Here is a 15201-nt window from a genome sequence, read left to right on the forward strand (position 1 = left end):
TCTCATTTCTCCCTACTGGCATGTAATCTCCGTGAGACTAAAAACTTACCTGAGTTTTGTCCATTCTCTTCCAAGCAGAGAGCAGCACGTGGCACACAGTCAGCTCTGAACACGTTGTGCAGTTAAGTGCGAGGAGTCAGTGATTTCTCAAGACTCTATCGCCAGGAACTGTGTTGTCATTTTAGGTCCGTTATCTTAATCTTTACAACCATCCTTCAAGGGAGGACAAATGTCCCCCTCTGACGGATGAGGAAGCTAAGACTTACAGAGGTTAAGTCCCCAAGTCACACTGCTCATTAGTGGCAGAGCCAGACTTTGACCCCACATCTCTCTGGTGCTATTGGAGGGAGAGATGCCCATGGTATCCTGGACCAATGGGGTCACAGCGAGCAACAGCCTTGTCCCCTGTACCGTGAGCTCAGTAGCAATCCCCACACACCCTGGGGTTTCAGACTAAATGAGAGGAGTGTGTGGCAGCATCTTGTGGTGTAGCAGGTAAAAGGTGGACAGTACGTGTTAGATGCTGCCCACCCTTGACTCCTGCACCCTTCCCACCATCCTATACAGGACACTCACCTGTCCTGCCCAGAGGTGTAGATTGCAGGAAACGGCGTGTGGATTATTGGTAATACAATTCTTTTTCTGAAAGTTGCTCTGGCCCTCCCTGCCACCACCTTGTGCCTCCCCCGTGTCCTTGGGACCTTGTTAATGTGGTCACCGGCACAGGTTCTAGGAGCAGGTGCCTAGGTTTGAATCAGGGGGCTAATGGGTGAATGGAAGGTTGGATGGATAGAGAGAGAGAGGGAGAGAGAGATGTATGTATGTATTTTAAGGACTTGATTCACACAATTGTAGAAGTATAATTCAATATCAACAGGATGGGACCCCGTGAAGAGTTATAATTCAAGTCTGAAAACTGTCTGTCGTGGATTTTTTTTTTCCCCTGGGGGAAGTCAGACTTTGTTCTATTCAGGCCTTTAAGTGGTTGGATGGTTTTCTTATTTCTAAATTAAGCATTTAAAATCTTTTGATATATTGATATGTCAATATATCAAATGTATATTGATAGCCCTCACCTTGGTGCCCAGCTTGGGCTAATTCTTTTGTATACATTGTGGCCTTTTTAATCCTCACAACAATCCCAAGAGGGACGTGATGATTGTCCCACTCTGCAAAAGAGGACACTGAGGCTCAGAGAGGTTAAGAGCCCCAGAGCCAGTTTGTTTCAGGTCAACGTAAGGTCCCTTCCAGTGGTGGCAGACGAGGACTCTGTGACTTTACACGTTTTGGCAGCATGCCCCCTTGGACAAAATACAGAGAGAGTGGGCCCTAAAAATAGCAACTCTTAAAATATTAATTCCCTGTAATGCTCCATGTATATGCTGCTTTCTAACCAGGGCTCCCACAGCCCTAGTAGAATCAGGGAAGGGAAATCCCCCCTTCTTTGTTTCCACCCTGGGCCCTGCCCTCCCCCGTGGGTGGGTGGGTGGGTGGGTGTCAGTGATGTTTGCTTGTTTCCTTTGCCAGTGGATCAGCACCTGTCTGGCTGGTTGCTTTCGAGCCCCTGGAAATCAGCCCACTGTCACTCCTACATCTACGCCCCGAGCCCAGGCCACCCTCCCCAGCCCCCTCCCCATCAATCAAACTGAACATGCCTGCCATGAGGGAGCCCGCAGGGCTCAACAGCTATAACGCCAGCCTGCTAACTGATTCCCAAAGGAATCAGAGCCCACGGCTGGGGCCTGTATTTTAATGAAGCTACGCCTACACGCCAGGGGTTTTAAGACTGAGAGTTCCCAAAAAATCCTCCCCTGAACACAGCCTCCCCTGGTGAGCCAACTCCGATATCTGGGCTGCTCTGTAGCAGAGCAGGGCTTTCAAACCCCAGGAGGCATCAGAATCCCACTGGGGCTTGTCCCCAGAAATGCGGGTTCCCAGGCCTCACCCACAGAAGCTGAGGCTGTGACTGGTCGGGGGTGGGGAGGGGCTACTGCATACAGTGGACTTGGCCATGGCTTCAGGGCGGGAGGCATTGGGGGTTTGAAGAGAGACCATATAACATGGTTCCCGGAGAGCGAAGAGCGAGAGGGACCAGGAGGGGAGGATGTCGTCCGGGCACAGGGGGCGACATGAAGAGGATTCAAAGCCAAACTCGGGTCCTGGTTGCACGTTTCTGCGGGAGTGCACCATCGGAAAGCAGGATGTAACCAGAGTCTGGGTTTGGCCTAATGCATCAGGGTCAGGAGCTGCGGGTCAGGGGCAGGGGTGGTGCTGGAGATGAGGACAGTGGGCTTTGGGCGGTGAGAGCTGGGGACACCGAGCCTGGCAGGCGGACAGCGAGGAGGCAGTGGACCCACTGGGTTGTGGATATGGCGGGTGGAAAAGCTGTAGGAGGCAGGAAGAGAGGACAGGGGTGCTCGGCTGGAAGGTGGCCCCTGGCGGCTTGAGAGTACAGTGCCTGAGGGGTCTGGGGATGATAAGGCCTGGGGTGTGACTGTGGGGTGAGTGGTGGGGGCAGAGTGAGCACCGAGATCGTTGCAAGACAGGTCAGGGACTGGAGAGGCTGGGTACCCAGCCACGTGGCTGTCGTATCACCAAGAGTCACACCTGAGGAGCGCTGCAGGGAGGCAGGGAACCCGGACTGAGTCCTGTGACCTTCCCAGGTGTCTGTAGGGGCCTAAAGCAGGGAAGGGAGGAGACAGTGTAGTCTGATGGCCCCATCTTCGAAGACGGTGGAGTTGAGGTGGAAGCTGGGACGGGGCAATGCGGAGCAAGGGGACACCTGCCCTCTTCTGGCCTAGAGCTCTGAGGGGTGTTGGGAAAGTGCCCGCTAGAGACGATTGGGGTGGGGGCAGTGTCCTCTGCGGATAGCCCATGCGGTTACAGCAAGAGGTAAAGGAAATGCTCAGAGTAGGAGCTGAACTGTGGGTTCCAGAGGGGATGGTGGAGGGGCTGGGAGCAGGACAGGTGAGGGAATGGGTGGGGGCTGGGGATGTGTTTCCTGTGGGGATGGCACTCCGGTGGATGACGCACGGCTGGGATCCTGTGCCCAACATAGAAGGAAGAGAGGGCAGGTAGATCAGTCTGCGAGGTCCCAAGGCAGGATGCTGTGATGAGCTGCCAGTGTTGGGAGTGCAAGGACAGCGTTTTTCCAGGGCTTCTGGGGCTCCCTCTCCACTCCTACAATGGGCTGATTCCATCAGGGCAGGGGGACTTTTCCAGAGGCCAGCCACGTTCTGGGCACGTTACCAAACATTATTAGGTTCAAGATTCCTCAGCTGGAAAGTGGAAATAATGACCCTGATCCCACGGCTGTTGTGGAGACAACAGTGAGGTGCTGTCGTCCTCAAGGATCCCCAGGTCTTTTCGTCACACTTAAAGTAAAGAAGCTTCTGGTCCCCAGCCCCCCCGCGCCTGAATGCTCTGTTGTGTGTATTCTCCAGGGAGCCCCTCCCAACCGTCTCTCTCAAACAATACCCTCCCTGCCTCCGTGATTTTCCCCCAGTGCGTAGTGTGCGTCTCTGTCTCTACCTGTGTACCTCCTTCCCGCTAGAATGTAAGCCTTGTTTTATCAACTCTGGATACCTGTTCTGTTCGCTGCCATATCCACAGCACCTGGACCATTGCTGGCAGAGGGAGGTGTCAATAAATGTGCCTTGAATGCCCAAGAGATCTCACATCGGTGTGAGCCCAGAGCCCTGGCTACTGCATGGTGATGAACCAGTCTGGAGGGACGAGTTAATAGGAAGAGCAGTGGATGCAGGAAAAGCAAGTTCTTGGAGGCACAGAGAGCACCAGCCATGGAGATAGATCAACCCTGACCTGAGCCCAGTTGAAAGACACATATGTGTGATTTAGAGCAAGTAGTTGAACCTCTCAGTTATTCATAATTAACACAATTATTTCCTAGGTCTGTTTGAGCTCTAAAATACCTTTATCTTTGTCAGTGACTCAGATAAAATCCACACTATTAAGTTTATGACAGTTGGGGAAGCAAAGTTCGAATCCCAGGCCTGGTGCCCCTTTATAGGAGCACCCAAGGAAGTTACTTGCTCTTCTGAATGTTAGTGTCTTCGTCTGGAAGACAACGGGTCCATTCCTGATGGTGGCCCAGCCTCCCCTTGCCCCCGTGCTGTGCATTCCAGTAGCAACCCTATGGAGGTATGATTAGATCCTGATTCAGACATGAACTCTCTCCAGCATTTGCCTCAGAAAGGAATTCTGGGATTACAAACGCAGGGCCCATCGTCTGAACATCGTAACAAGAGAGGAAAGAATCGGATGCCATGGGGCGACGAGGGGGCTCCTGAAGTTTCACAGCACCGCTCAGGCCCAGCCACTCAGAACCCGGCAGGTTGACTCAATCCGGGAGGAGAATACAAAACCAAATCATCGTGACAATTTGCAAGTTTCCAGAAGTGAGTGAAATAAAATGAGAGCAAGGCTGTGGTTCCTGGAGAAAGCTGAGTCCTGGAGGATTGGGAAAACTGAGACCCAGCAGTAGGAGAGATTTAAACCATTGTTCGTGTGTGAAGGGCTCAAAGTTTTATCCAGCATCCCAGGATGTCTGGGCAAACATCCTGTCCTTCCACACACTTTCCGTGTTCTCCATACGCCGTGCAATAGCTCTTGTCTTGAGTTTGCAGTCTGGCGAAGCAGGCTGACTCCCAGACACACCATGGCAATTCAGGTTTCTAGGAGCAACTAGAAGTGATATCACTGAGCCGGGTGGGTCTCCGAGGGCTTCACAGACCCTTCCTGACCTGACTGGGCAGGTGACCCCCTCACTGCATCTCAGACAGCGTGGTGGGTATGTCGTCAGGCTCACCTGTCCGCGAATGAATTAATTGAACCCAGTGCATCCTTGAACATGTTTGTGAATCCTGAAAGCTTCAAAATCTCCGTGAGATATACTTGGGGATAATTAACTGAATGCGATTGCCTTAGTAACCAAGTTTACACCCGGCCCCGTGGAGAGGCAAGCTCTTGAACTGGATTAATCAATGTCAACCATGCTGATGTTTGTTCTTTGCAGGATTAAAGGAAAACGAACAATCCCCAAGCGTGGCTTGACCGGATGCTCTTTCTCTCTCAGATAATAAAGAGAGAGGAAAATGACTGGAGGCGCAGGATGGGGTCTTAGCTAGACGAAAGGCAGAATCCTTACTAGGCTGAGCATACATTTGCAGAATGCTTTCGTGCCTTTAAACCAAGACGTGGGTCTCTAACTGGCATGTCCTGGCTCTACCATAGATTGACTCTGTGGCCTCACTGCACTCAGCCTCATTTTTACTGACCAATGACAGGGATGGTAATATTGCCTACCTAGATGGGTTTCAGGGGGCGGGGGTTGCTGCTATTGCAGAATACCACGGACTGAGTGGCTTAAAAAAGATAAATTTACTTTCTCACAATCGTGGAGGCTGGAAATCTGAGATCAAAGTTTCAGAAGGGCTGGTTCTTCTGAGGCCTCTCTCCACGGCGAGTGGATGGTCGTCTTCTCCCTGTGTCCTCATAGGGTCGTTCCTCTGTGCCTGTCTGCATCTTAATCTCTTCTTCTTATAAAGATACCAGTTAAATTGGGTGAGGGCCCGCCCTGATGGCCTCGTTTTACCTTGATTACTTCTTTGCAGACGCCATCTCCAAATACCGTCACAGTCTGAGGTCCTGGGGGTTAGGACTCCAAAGCATGAATTTGCAGGGGGACATGATGCAGACTAGATCACAGCCCCCCAACAATGCCACATCCTAATCCCCCAAACCCTGTGAATGTGATACTTTTATACAGCAAAAGGGACTTGCATGTGTGATTAAGCGAAGGATCATGGGATGGGAAAACTCTCCCGGATCGTCTAGGTGGGTCCAGTATGACCACAGGTGTCCTTATAAGAAAGAGGCAGAAGGGCCAGAGTCAGGAGGTTGAGGGGAGGGGAGGAACGGCCACCAGTCGAGAAACGTGGGTGCCTCTAGAAGCCAAAAGGCGGGAAACAACTTCCCCCTAGAGCTTCCAGAAGGGACACACCTTATTGACACTTGATTCCAGCCTCTGAAGACTCATTTTCTCCTGCTCCTCTGCCATCTTGGAACCTTTTTCTTTCAAATCCTCATTTTGGACTTTTGGCCTCCAGAACTATACAAGAAAAAAACCTGTTTTGTTTTAGGTCACTAGGTTCACAGTGACTTGTCACAGCAGCCCCAGGAAGCGAGCGCAGGTTTACGAGAACAAATGAAGCAGCCCATGCTGAGTGCCTGGAAACCTCAGGGTGAGGGACAGAGTCATGCCGGGCTGTGCGGCAGGCTGCGACACAGGGACGCAGGGAGGGGCCGTGTGCCAAGGAGACGCTACATCCCGCAAACGGGGTGGCCTAAGACAATATGAATTTATTCTCCTCCAGTTCAGAAGTCCGAAACCAAGATGTTGACATGCTTGTTTCTTCTCAGGGCTCTGAGGGAGAACCCATCCCTGTACCTCCCTCCCGGCACCTGGCCCTTCCGGGCGACCTTGGCTTGTGGCTGCCCCATGCGGGGCTTCTCTGTCTTCACACAGCCTTCTCTGTCTGCCTCTGTGTCTTTTCCTCTCCTTAAAAGGACACCAGTTTGTGGGGTTTAGGGCGGACCTAAACCAGTACAACTTCGTCTTCATCACCTCTGCAAAGACACTATTTCCAAATGACATCCGTTCTCAGGTGCTGGGTAGACCCGAATTTGGGGGACACTGAGCCACGACAGTATTCCAGTTTTGCAGTTGAACCGTGTCCTAAAACCCGCGGCTTTGGGGGCAGGTGGTAGTGGGGAGGGCATGCCACTGAGAGCCAAGGCCGGGGGGAAGCCACGGTGGTCTGCTCTGCTGAGCTGTCTAAACACGCGTCCGTGAACAGCCCTGGGCCTGTGAGCCCTGCGCCCCGCTCTGCATTGCATCCTTACGACTTTTCTAGGGGAGAGTGTCTCCTCTTCCCCTGCTGTTGTGCAAGTGCGAGGGGGTCCCTGGCTGTGTAATGCCCCAGCTGATGGATTTACAAGCTGACAACCACAGCTCAGCATTCACTTTTTATTTTTGAGATTATGCTAGAACCGGCCAGCGGTGCTGTGGGTACCAGAGGGCCATTAAGGGGATTTATGTAAGAAGAGACAGAGATTTACGCTTTGTAAAGCCATTCGGGTCATATTAAAAAAGAAATACGACCTGTGAGTGGGTGTTGTAATAAAGAAGTGTATCCTGAAATACGAATGGTGCCATCGTATCTATCGAATTGGGTATTTATTGGGCTGTGCTTCCCCGTCGTGACCGCCTACTTTAGATTCCCGGACCTCGTGCATTTTTTCCTGGAGATTTTTTTTTTTCTCCCAGGCAGAGAGAACATGGATCTAGAGACCGGGTCCCATACGAATTGGGTCTTGTCTGCCAACATGTGAACTCTGACCCCTGTAATTGTTCTTTGTTCATCGGTAAGACGGGAGCAGTGTCAGCACTGAGGTGAGGTAGGAAGCGCTGCGTCGGCACCTGACGCGGAGCAGCCGCAGTCCGTGCGAAATCCATGCAAGCTTCGAGAACCTGCCCCCGGCTCGCAATGAGCACTCAGTACAGGTTATCTGTTAGTATGACCGGTACTGCTGTTAACACTCGTGCGTCGTGTTGGAAGCTGGGGTTTGTCCATGGTCCCCGCCTTCCACAGGAAGCAGGAGAGAGAGGAGAGAAAGAAGTAAGATTTGAGTAGCAACCATGTGCACTTTCATCGTTGTTTCCCAGTTTCTAGAACAGTCCATGCCAGTATGGTGAGATCCAAAATAGGAGAACCATGGTCAGTAGCTTCCTGCCCCATGTCGTCTTGCTGGTGGATGGGTGCAAGGCCCCACCAAGCTGGCTCAGACGGAGGTCAGCAGCCACGGTGACTCCCACCAATCCCCGCAGAGCCCCACAAATGCCTCCACACCCTCCTCCTGGGCCCGTCGTGTTAGCCCAGCCTCCCACTGACGCGTCTGCGTCTCCCTCTGTTAGCAATGAGCATGGCTTCCATGCGCCTGGCCCTGTGCTGCTCACTCCCCGAAGTCCTCACGGACGTCAAGTGGAGTCCCTGGCATTCAGCCAGACCAGAAGGAAAACCCAAGAATTCCCTCTGAGGTCTGACCACCTAAAGTTGGCTTCTCTATCAAATAATGTGCCTCACAAGTGGCCTCAGCTCGCCTCTAGAAACATCTCCCTGACCACAGCCTCTGCCGACCACTCCGGCAAGCCTGTCTTCCCTCTGCCCAGAGCCGCTCCTTGGTAAACAGTGGGGAGCCACAGAAGGTTCTGGATCAGACGACTGGCTCATTGAATTTGTGTATTAAAACACACTAGGGGACTTGGGTGGCTCAATCTGTTAAGCATCTGCCTTCTGCTTGGGTCATGATCTCACGAGCCCTGTGACCCACTCCAAGCTGAGCGGGGAGCCTGCTTCTCCCTCTCCCTCTGCCCCTCCCCCCACTCGTGCTCTCTCTCTCTCTCTCAAATTTAAAAAAAATTAAAATAAAACACAAAAAGTTAAGTTCCTGTAACAGGATGTACACGAGGCCCTTTAACAACGTGCAGAGTAAACATGACTGACGCCACCCAATCCTCTCCCTAACCACGTGCAGTGCGCGTCCTCCAACTAGGAGTGAGGAACCCGAGCCCCCCCGGGTGGCGTGCCAGGGTCCCAGGGCCAGCAAGAGGCGAGCTCAGGATGTGTCTATTCCCACCTCCACCTGCTACCTCCGTGCATGCCTGCTGCGCGTTTCTCCCTCCGGTGGTAAAATAGCCACAGCTTTCCTTTCACAAATGGGGCTCTTCTGCAGTTTTTGTCTTTATTGCTGCGAACGATTGCTGACGGAGGATACTCCGAGGCCCTGCAAAGGGACACACAGAGAACTGTCTTCATCGCCCTCCTTGCAGTGGGGATCAGAGCCACTTCTGTGCTGTTTTTTAAAAGAGCCCAGCTGACATTTTATGCTTTGTTTTATTTGGGGGCTGGAGAATAATTCAAGAGCAAGAACCGGGTTTTATAGCCTCGCCTGCATACTTTCCATCAAAGTGCCAGTTTGCCCAGCTCTGAAATGATGGGCCTGTCCTCAGAAAACATCGTCACAGCCTTCCATCCACACAGAGCTCCTAATGCGCCTTCCGAACGCACGAGCCCATTTGGAATGGGATGACGCGTTAGCGCTGAGATACCATCGATGAGAAAAATAGAGCTGGAGGGAACGGCCCTGAAACCCACAACCCCGCGGCTCTGATAAGATGCTCGGCCCGTAAAATGCTATTCTTACTAAATCTCAACTGACTCAGGCTCTCTGGCTCCTCTGTGCGGCTTTGCCGGAGTCTGCCTGGTGAGTCTCCTATGAAAGAGATTTTTTTTTTTTAAAGATTTATTTATTAGAGAGGAGAGAGAGAGCGCTCATGTGCTTGCACAAGGTGGGGAGAGGCAGAAGGAGAGAGAAAGAGAGAAGCAGGCTCCCTGCTGAGTGCAGAGCCCAGTGCAATCTCAGGACCCCAAGGTCATGACCCGAGCTGAAATCAAGAGTCGGACCTTCACCGACTGAGCCACCCAGGTGCCCCAAAGGAGACCTCATTCACTTTCCCAAAAGTACTTTCCCCAGGTGCTCCCCAGCTCCATGTAAACAGCAGTGCCGGTGACCCATCGTTTCCGCACTCCTTCAGCGTGGGGGCCGGGCTGGGCTGGCTGTCAGCAGCACCTCGTTGTCTTTTCCCTGCAAGAGTCAGAGCAGGGCTGTTTCCATTTTCCAGATGAGGGACGAGGCTCAAATTGCCTGCTATCCTACGGCTAGCACATCCCGTTTCTACTGCTGCGTAACAAACAGCCACTGATAGGGCAGCTTACACCAGCTCTCACTGACTCTCGAAGCTTCCGTGGCTCGGGATCTGGGCCCAGCTTCACTGGCTCCTCTGCTCAGGGTGCCCCAAAGCTGTGGTCCAGGTGCCCAGGGGCTGCACTGATTTCTGGACCTCTCCCGAGCTCCCATGCTTGTGGGCAGAATGCCGTCCCTGTGGCAGCAGGCCCGAGCTGCCTGTGTTCTCGCTGGCTCTCGGCTGCTAGAGACACCTGCGGCTCCCGCCCTGTGGCCCGCTCACCCATGACAGTGCCCATTCTCAAAGCCAGCAAGGGAGGAGCCCTCAGTCCAGCCTGCAGAGAGGAAGTCTGATATGATGTCATCTCAGGGGGGAGGGGGTGACACCTGTCACCTTTGTCACATTCCCTTGGCTGGAAGCACATCACAGGTCAAATGACCTGTCCACAACTGACTCTCGCCATCCAGGTGTCACCCCGATGTCAGGTCTTCGGAAAGTCCTTCTCTGACCTCCTACCAAAAGTAGGACCTCTTTTGGTTTCTCTTCTAGACCCTGAAAGCACTCGTCCCGACTTGAGATGTGTCATTTTATTCCATGTGCTCCCTGGCCTGTCTCTCCTCCTGGAGCCCAAGCTCCATTCAGCTGTGTCTGTCTTGTTCCCTGTTGTGTCCCCAGTGACCACAGGGGGGACACCTCATAAATGCTGGGGAACCATTTGTTCGCCTCTGTGCTAAGAGCCGACACAGAGGGAGCACGTGCACACATCAGATTTAACCCACACCGCGAAGGAAGCTGGAGCAGGGGCACCCTGGGAGCAGCGGAGGGCAGGTCTGGGAGCCCCGGCAGCCTGCTCCTGGGCAGGACTCACCAGGACAGACAGCCTCTGTCCTTGGAGCCGCGGTATCTAGTTTACCAAGCTGCTCGCAGCTGTGCACTGTGGTCCTCATGATATGAGAGATGGCGAACGGGGCTTTTCAGATGTGACTGCAGGCCCCATGAGCAGTGGGCCTGTCCAAGGTCGCACTGTGGTTTCAGGGGGGACCCTGGCTGCCACGTGAGGTTGGCCAGCCTCCTGCATCAGCTCCCCTTCTGCGTGGCCGACTGTGTTCGCTTCTTGTGCCTGTGGCAGCAAATCACAAAATCTGTGGTGTAAAATGATACAGATTCATTCTCTCACCCTTCTGGCCGGAGGACTGAAATTAAGGTGTCAGCTGGGCCATGCTGCTCTGAAAGCTCTGGGAAGAACCCTTTCCTGTTTCTTCCAGCTCCCGGTGCCTCCTGGCACTCCCGGTTTCTAGCTCTCCAAACGCTGCCTCTGTCTTCACCAGCTCTTCTGTCCTTCGTGTCTATGTGTCCAGCATTCCCTCTCCTTTCCCTTATAAAGAAGGAAGCCATTGGATTGAGGACCCACCCTAAACCCAAGATGCTTTCGTCTGGAGATCCTTAACTAATTCCATCTGCAAGGCTCTGTTTCCAAGTAAAGTCACGTTCTCGAGTCCCAAGTAGACATGAATTCTTGGGGGGACACTTCCCCCCACTCCACCAGGTCACCTCTCCTTAGGTCTGCCCCCCACCTGGGATTGGCTCTGACACCCTGAGCCCTGCTGGCCCAGTGCTCCGGCCATTTGTTCTGCAGCGGCCCTTCCGCCTCCCCTTGACCTTGGGGCCACGCTCGCCCCTGCACTGCAGTGTCTGTACCCCTCCAGCCCATGGCACCAGCCCACGCGGCTCCCTCTCCCGTGGATTCGGAGCCTCGGGAGGGGAGGGACGGTGTCCTGAGCCTCTACAACCCCACCTCTCCGGTGTTTGCAAAATGTAGGTGGAAAGAAAAGGAAGAGGAGGAGGAGAGACGAGGGAGGGAAGAAGGGAGACGGGAGAGGGGACAGTGAGAGTGAAGAAAGGCAAGAGGAGGGTGAGGAGAGGGGAGGGGGCAAGCACAAAGCCCCAAGGGGCCCCTTTAACATCAGAGCAGGTGGTGGCTTCTGGCGGTGGTCCTTGCAAGCATTTGGGGTTCATGCTTCATAGGCCACAGCCACCTTCCTTCTCTCCACACCCCAAACAAGGTCATGCCAGGCCTTACAGGATTGCTCTAAAATAAAATAAGACAAAATCTGAGAGGGAGACAAACCGTGAGAGACTCTTAACTCTAGGAAATAGAGGGTTGCAGGGGGGGGGGAGGGGGGAGGGGAGGGAGTAACCAGGTGTCAGGCATTAAGGAGGACACGTGATGTAATGAGCACTGGGTGTGACATGCAACCAATAAATAACTAAACTCTACATCTGACACTAAAAATATACTATATGTTAATTAATTGAATGCAAATTTAATTAAAAAAAAAAACATTAGCTGCTGTGTCTGCATTCTCGACAAGTCCTTATTTCCCCTTTTTTTGAGAGCCCTCCCAGGAGGTGCCCTGCACGGGGACCAAGTGCTTGCTGGTCCGATACACAGACCTTTGACTCCGGGGTCTTCTGCCCTTCGTTTTAATTTTGTCAGCTCTCAGGCTCATCCCCCGTGGGAACTCCGGGATCATCTCTGTTCTCTGTGGGTGTTTGTGAGCTCAGCAGCTGCAGGGGCTCATCTTAATGCACGTCCATATTCATGGCTCCAAAAGTCCCCATGAAAATAAAAGTTTAAATATATAGGTTGAGTGTTTCTTTCATCCCGATAGCCATAGACATTGCATTGCATGATTGCAAATAACCATGGCGCGTTTTCAGGTAGAATTGCTATTTGATAAACTCAGGAGCAAATGCTTTTTATTTCGAAACAAACTGTCATTTGTCTCAGATTTGACATTTGTTATAAGTGAGTGAGTGGGGTTTGCCTTTCTCAAGTCTATGGTTTTAATACAGAGCTTTGGAAAATGTATGCATGTTAACGATAGTAAATCAGGGCTGAAGATGTCAATTGAGTGTCTCGAACGCTGTTTTTGTGTTTTCGGGTTTTTTTACATCCATTCTTCCGTCCTCCCTCACTCGTGTTTCCTGTATGTTGACAAAAGCTCTCCCTCCTCAGCCAAACTTCATCCAGGCTCTTCTGAGTTCTTCTGCAACTAGACCTCAACTTTTCGTCCCTGCATTATCCAGTCTTAGTGAGGACCGTGACATCGGTTTAGCAGGAAGCCCCTCCCTCCTCCGTATCTGGTCGGGTCCTCATCCCAACAGACATCAGCTGATGTCTGATGCCCCAGCCTGCCTTCAGCAAGAATCCTATGGGGTGGCTTTCTCCAGAAACCCCCTCCCTGGATGTCTCCAGTTATTAACTTTGCATCCACGACCCCCACCTGCTCCTGGGCTGTAAATTCCCACTTGTCCATGTCGTGTTCAGAATTGAGGCCAGTTTTCCCCCTACTGAAATCGTCCGGAGTACAATGTCTTCCTACACGTGGACTGCTGTCCCGCTCTGATTTTTCTCTGACGGTGTCTACTAGTGACAGGCATCGTGCTAGGCACGTGGAGCAGAGGGGAAGAAAGCAAACCCCTGCCTTGAATAAGCACAACTTGGAGCTGGAACCCATTCGTTCTAATGGCGATGTAGAGTGGAACTTTCCAGAAACTCCCCAGCCCCTGCCCTAAAAAAAAGATCAGCAAACTTTCTCCCTGAAGGACCAGATAATAAATATTTCAGGCTCTGTGGGCCACGTTAGTCTCTGTGGTAACATCCTTTTGTTTTTGCTTTTTGTGTGTGTCTTATTTTGTTTCCACAGCTCCTTAAAGATAGACAAGCCCTTCCTAGCTCACAGACACTGTGAACAAACTGGCTGAGGGCTGGGTGCGGCCGATCTGTGACCTGGACAAACTGCCAGCCCTCCCTGAACACCCCCCCCCCCGCCCCCGCTGTGTCTGTAGAGCAGAGAGCGGAACCCTGGGGAGGTTTCCTTAGCAAGGTGGGAGGTCTCCGTTACACCAGGGGTGGGGGGAGCATCTCTACCTGCTGGCAGAAACCAGGTGCCCAATGAGCAGACTCACAAAGTCTCAAAACCAGAAATTGTTAAGAATATTCAGGAAGAAAGTATTCACACAGTCGAGGTGCCGTTCTGCAAAACAAGAAGGAAGCGCGAACACAGGCTCTCTGTTATCCTAATTACTTCCCTGCTCCCCGTCTGAGTCAGCATTTGTCCCCAAGCGTCACGTTTGTCGTGTGCTCATCGATAGGAACCACGTTGTCAGCCTATTTGTTTTCTCTTACAGAGACATCAAGCCAGACAACATCTTGCTGGATGAACACGGTAAGCCTGTCATGCATGCTCTAGGGGACTCTTTCAGCGGGAAGTTTGGGGCTCTGGGAGACCGGGGTCCCAGGGAGTTGCATTTGAGGGTTGACTAGAAGGCCTTTCTTGCTGTAATTTGGGCGGAGGCACATCTGTGTAATTTCTGGTCTGTGTCCAGCACAGTGAGTCAAGCCCAATGTGTTGGAAGGTTTCATGGCTAAAGGCGTAGCTGCTCGTGTCCCCGTGTGAGGATGATGGGGCAGAGGTGGGTATGAGAGGTTCCCTCGCGTGGGGACCCTTGGCTTCAGAAAAGTCAGTTACCTCTCTGAGCCTCAGTGTCATGTTCTATGAAACATAAAATGGTGTCCACCTTCCAGATCATTATGGGGATCCAATGGCACCGTGTGTGCCTGGCCAGCCAGGAATCAGTAATCAATAATCCACAAAGCCTTCCCTCCTCCTGGCTTCTCAAGCCTTCGTGTGCACACAGGCCCTGATGCAGTAGGTCGGCGGTGGGGCCTAGACTCTGCATTGCCAACAGCTCCCAGGTGAGGCCCGTGCTGCTGGTCAGTGGACCACACCTGGAGAAGCAAGGCTCCATGCCCGACTTTGGTCTCACTGGAATCTCCTGGGGGACTTGGTAAGAATCCAAGGCCGTCCCCTGTCTTGGTTCGGCAAGCCAGGGCCTCTGTGTTTGGGCTCACTCCCAGGGACGTGATGCCCATCACAGTCAGGACCATAGGTCTAGGCCCGACAGCGCACAGCTCGGCTGATCTGAAGGCCCGGGGCAGCTTTGCAGCCGACTGTCACGGCAGCCTTGAACACTACATTCAGTGACGTTGCTTTGGGGGCCTGATCCCCAAGGGCTTTCAGGAGGATGGGATGGAGCGAGCAGCTGGAGAGTTTCCTGGGGGCGCTGCTGCATCGCGCAGGGATGAGTCTGGGGCCTCTTCTACACGCCTCCTCTGAGCCTCCCTCCCCGACCCCAGCAGGTGCAGGCTGTGGCTCCTGCTAGAAGCCCCTCTAGAACTCCGTATGTGTCCCCAGCGTGTCCTCAGCGGGGAATCCTACCTCATTATGTAGGCTCCTCAGTATGGGAGGTGGAGCGGGAGTGGTGGAATCTGGGCTCGAATCTCCTGCCAGAAGCTGACACCAGCCTGG

At 52.8% G+C, this 15201-nt stretch overlaps 1 protein-coding gene across 2 annotated transcripts in view; it reads left to right on the forward strand.

The window, feature by feature from the left end:
- The window catches only part of STK32B (serine/threonine kinase 32B), a 376131-nt gene that overhangs the window by 289768 nt on the left and 71162 nt on the right, over positions 1-15201 (forward strand). For both annotated transcript variants that reach the window (XM_087864285.1, XM_045771467.2), the window contains exon 5: positions 14021-14058. In XM_087864285.1, coding sequence (XP_087720411.1) covers positions 14021-14058 — 38 coding nt within the window. The remainder of the gene's footprint in view (positions 1-14020; positions 14059-15201) is intronic.

Source organism: Ursus americanus, chromosome 8 (assembly GCF_024610735.1).
Source record: "Ursus americanus isolate L20-20 chromosome 8, mUrsAme1.1.p, whole genome shotgun sequence".
In the NCBI taxonomy this organism is placed as follows: Eukaryota; Metazoa; Chordata; class Mammalia; order Carnivora; family Ursidae; genus Ursus; species Ursus americanus.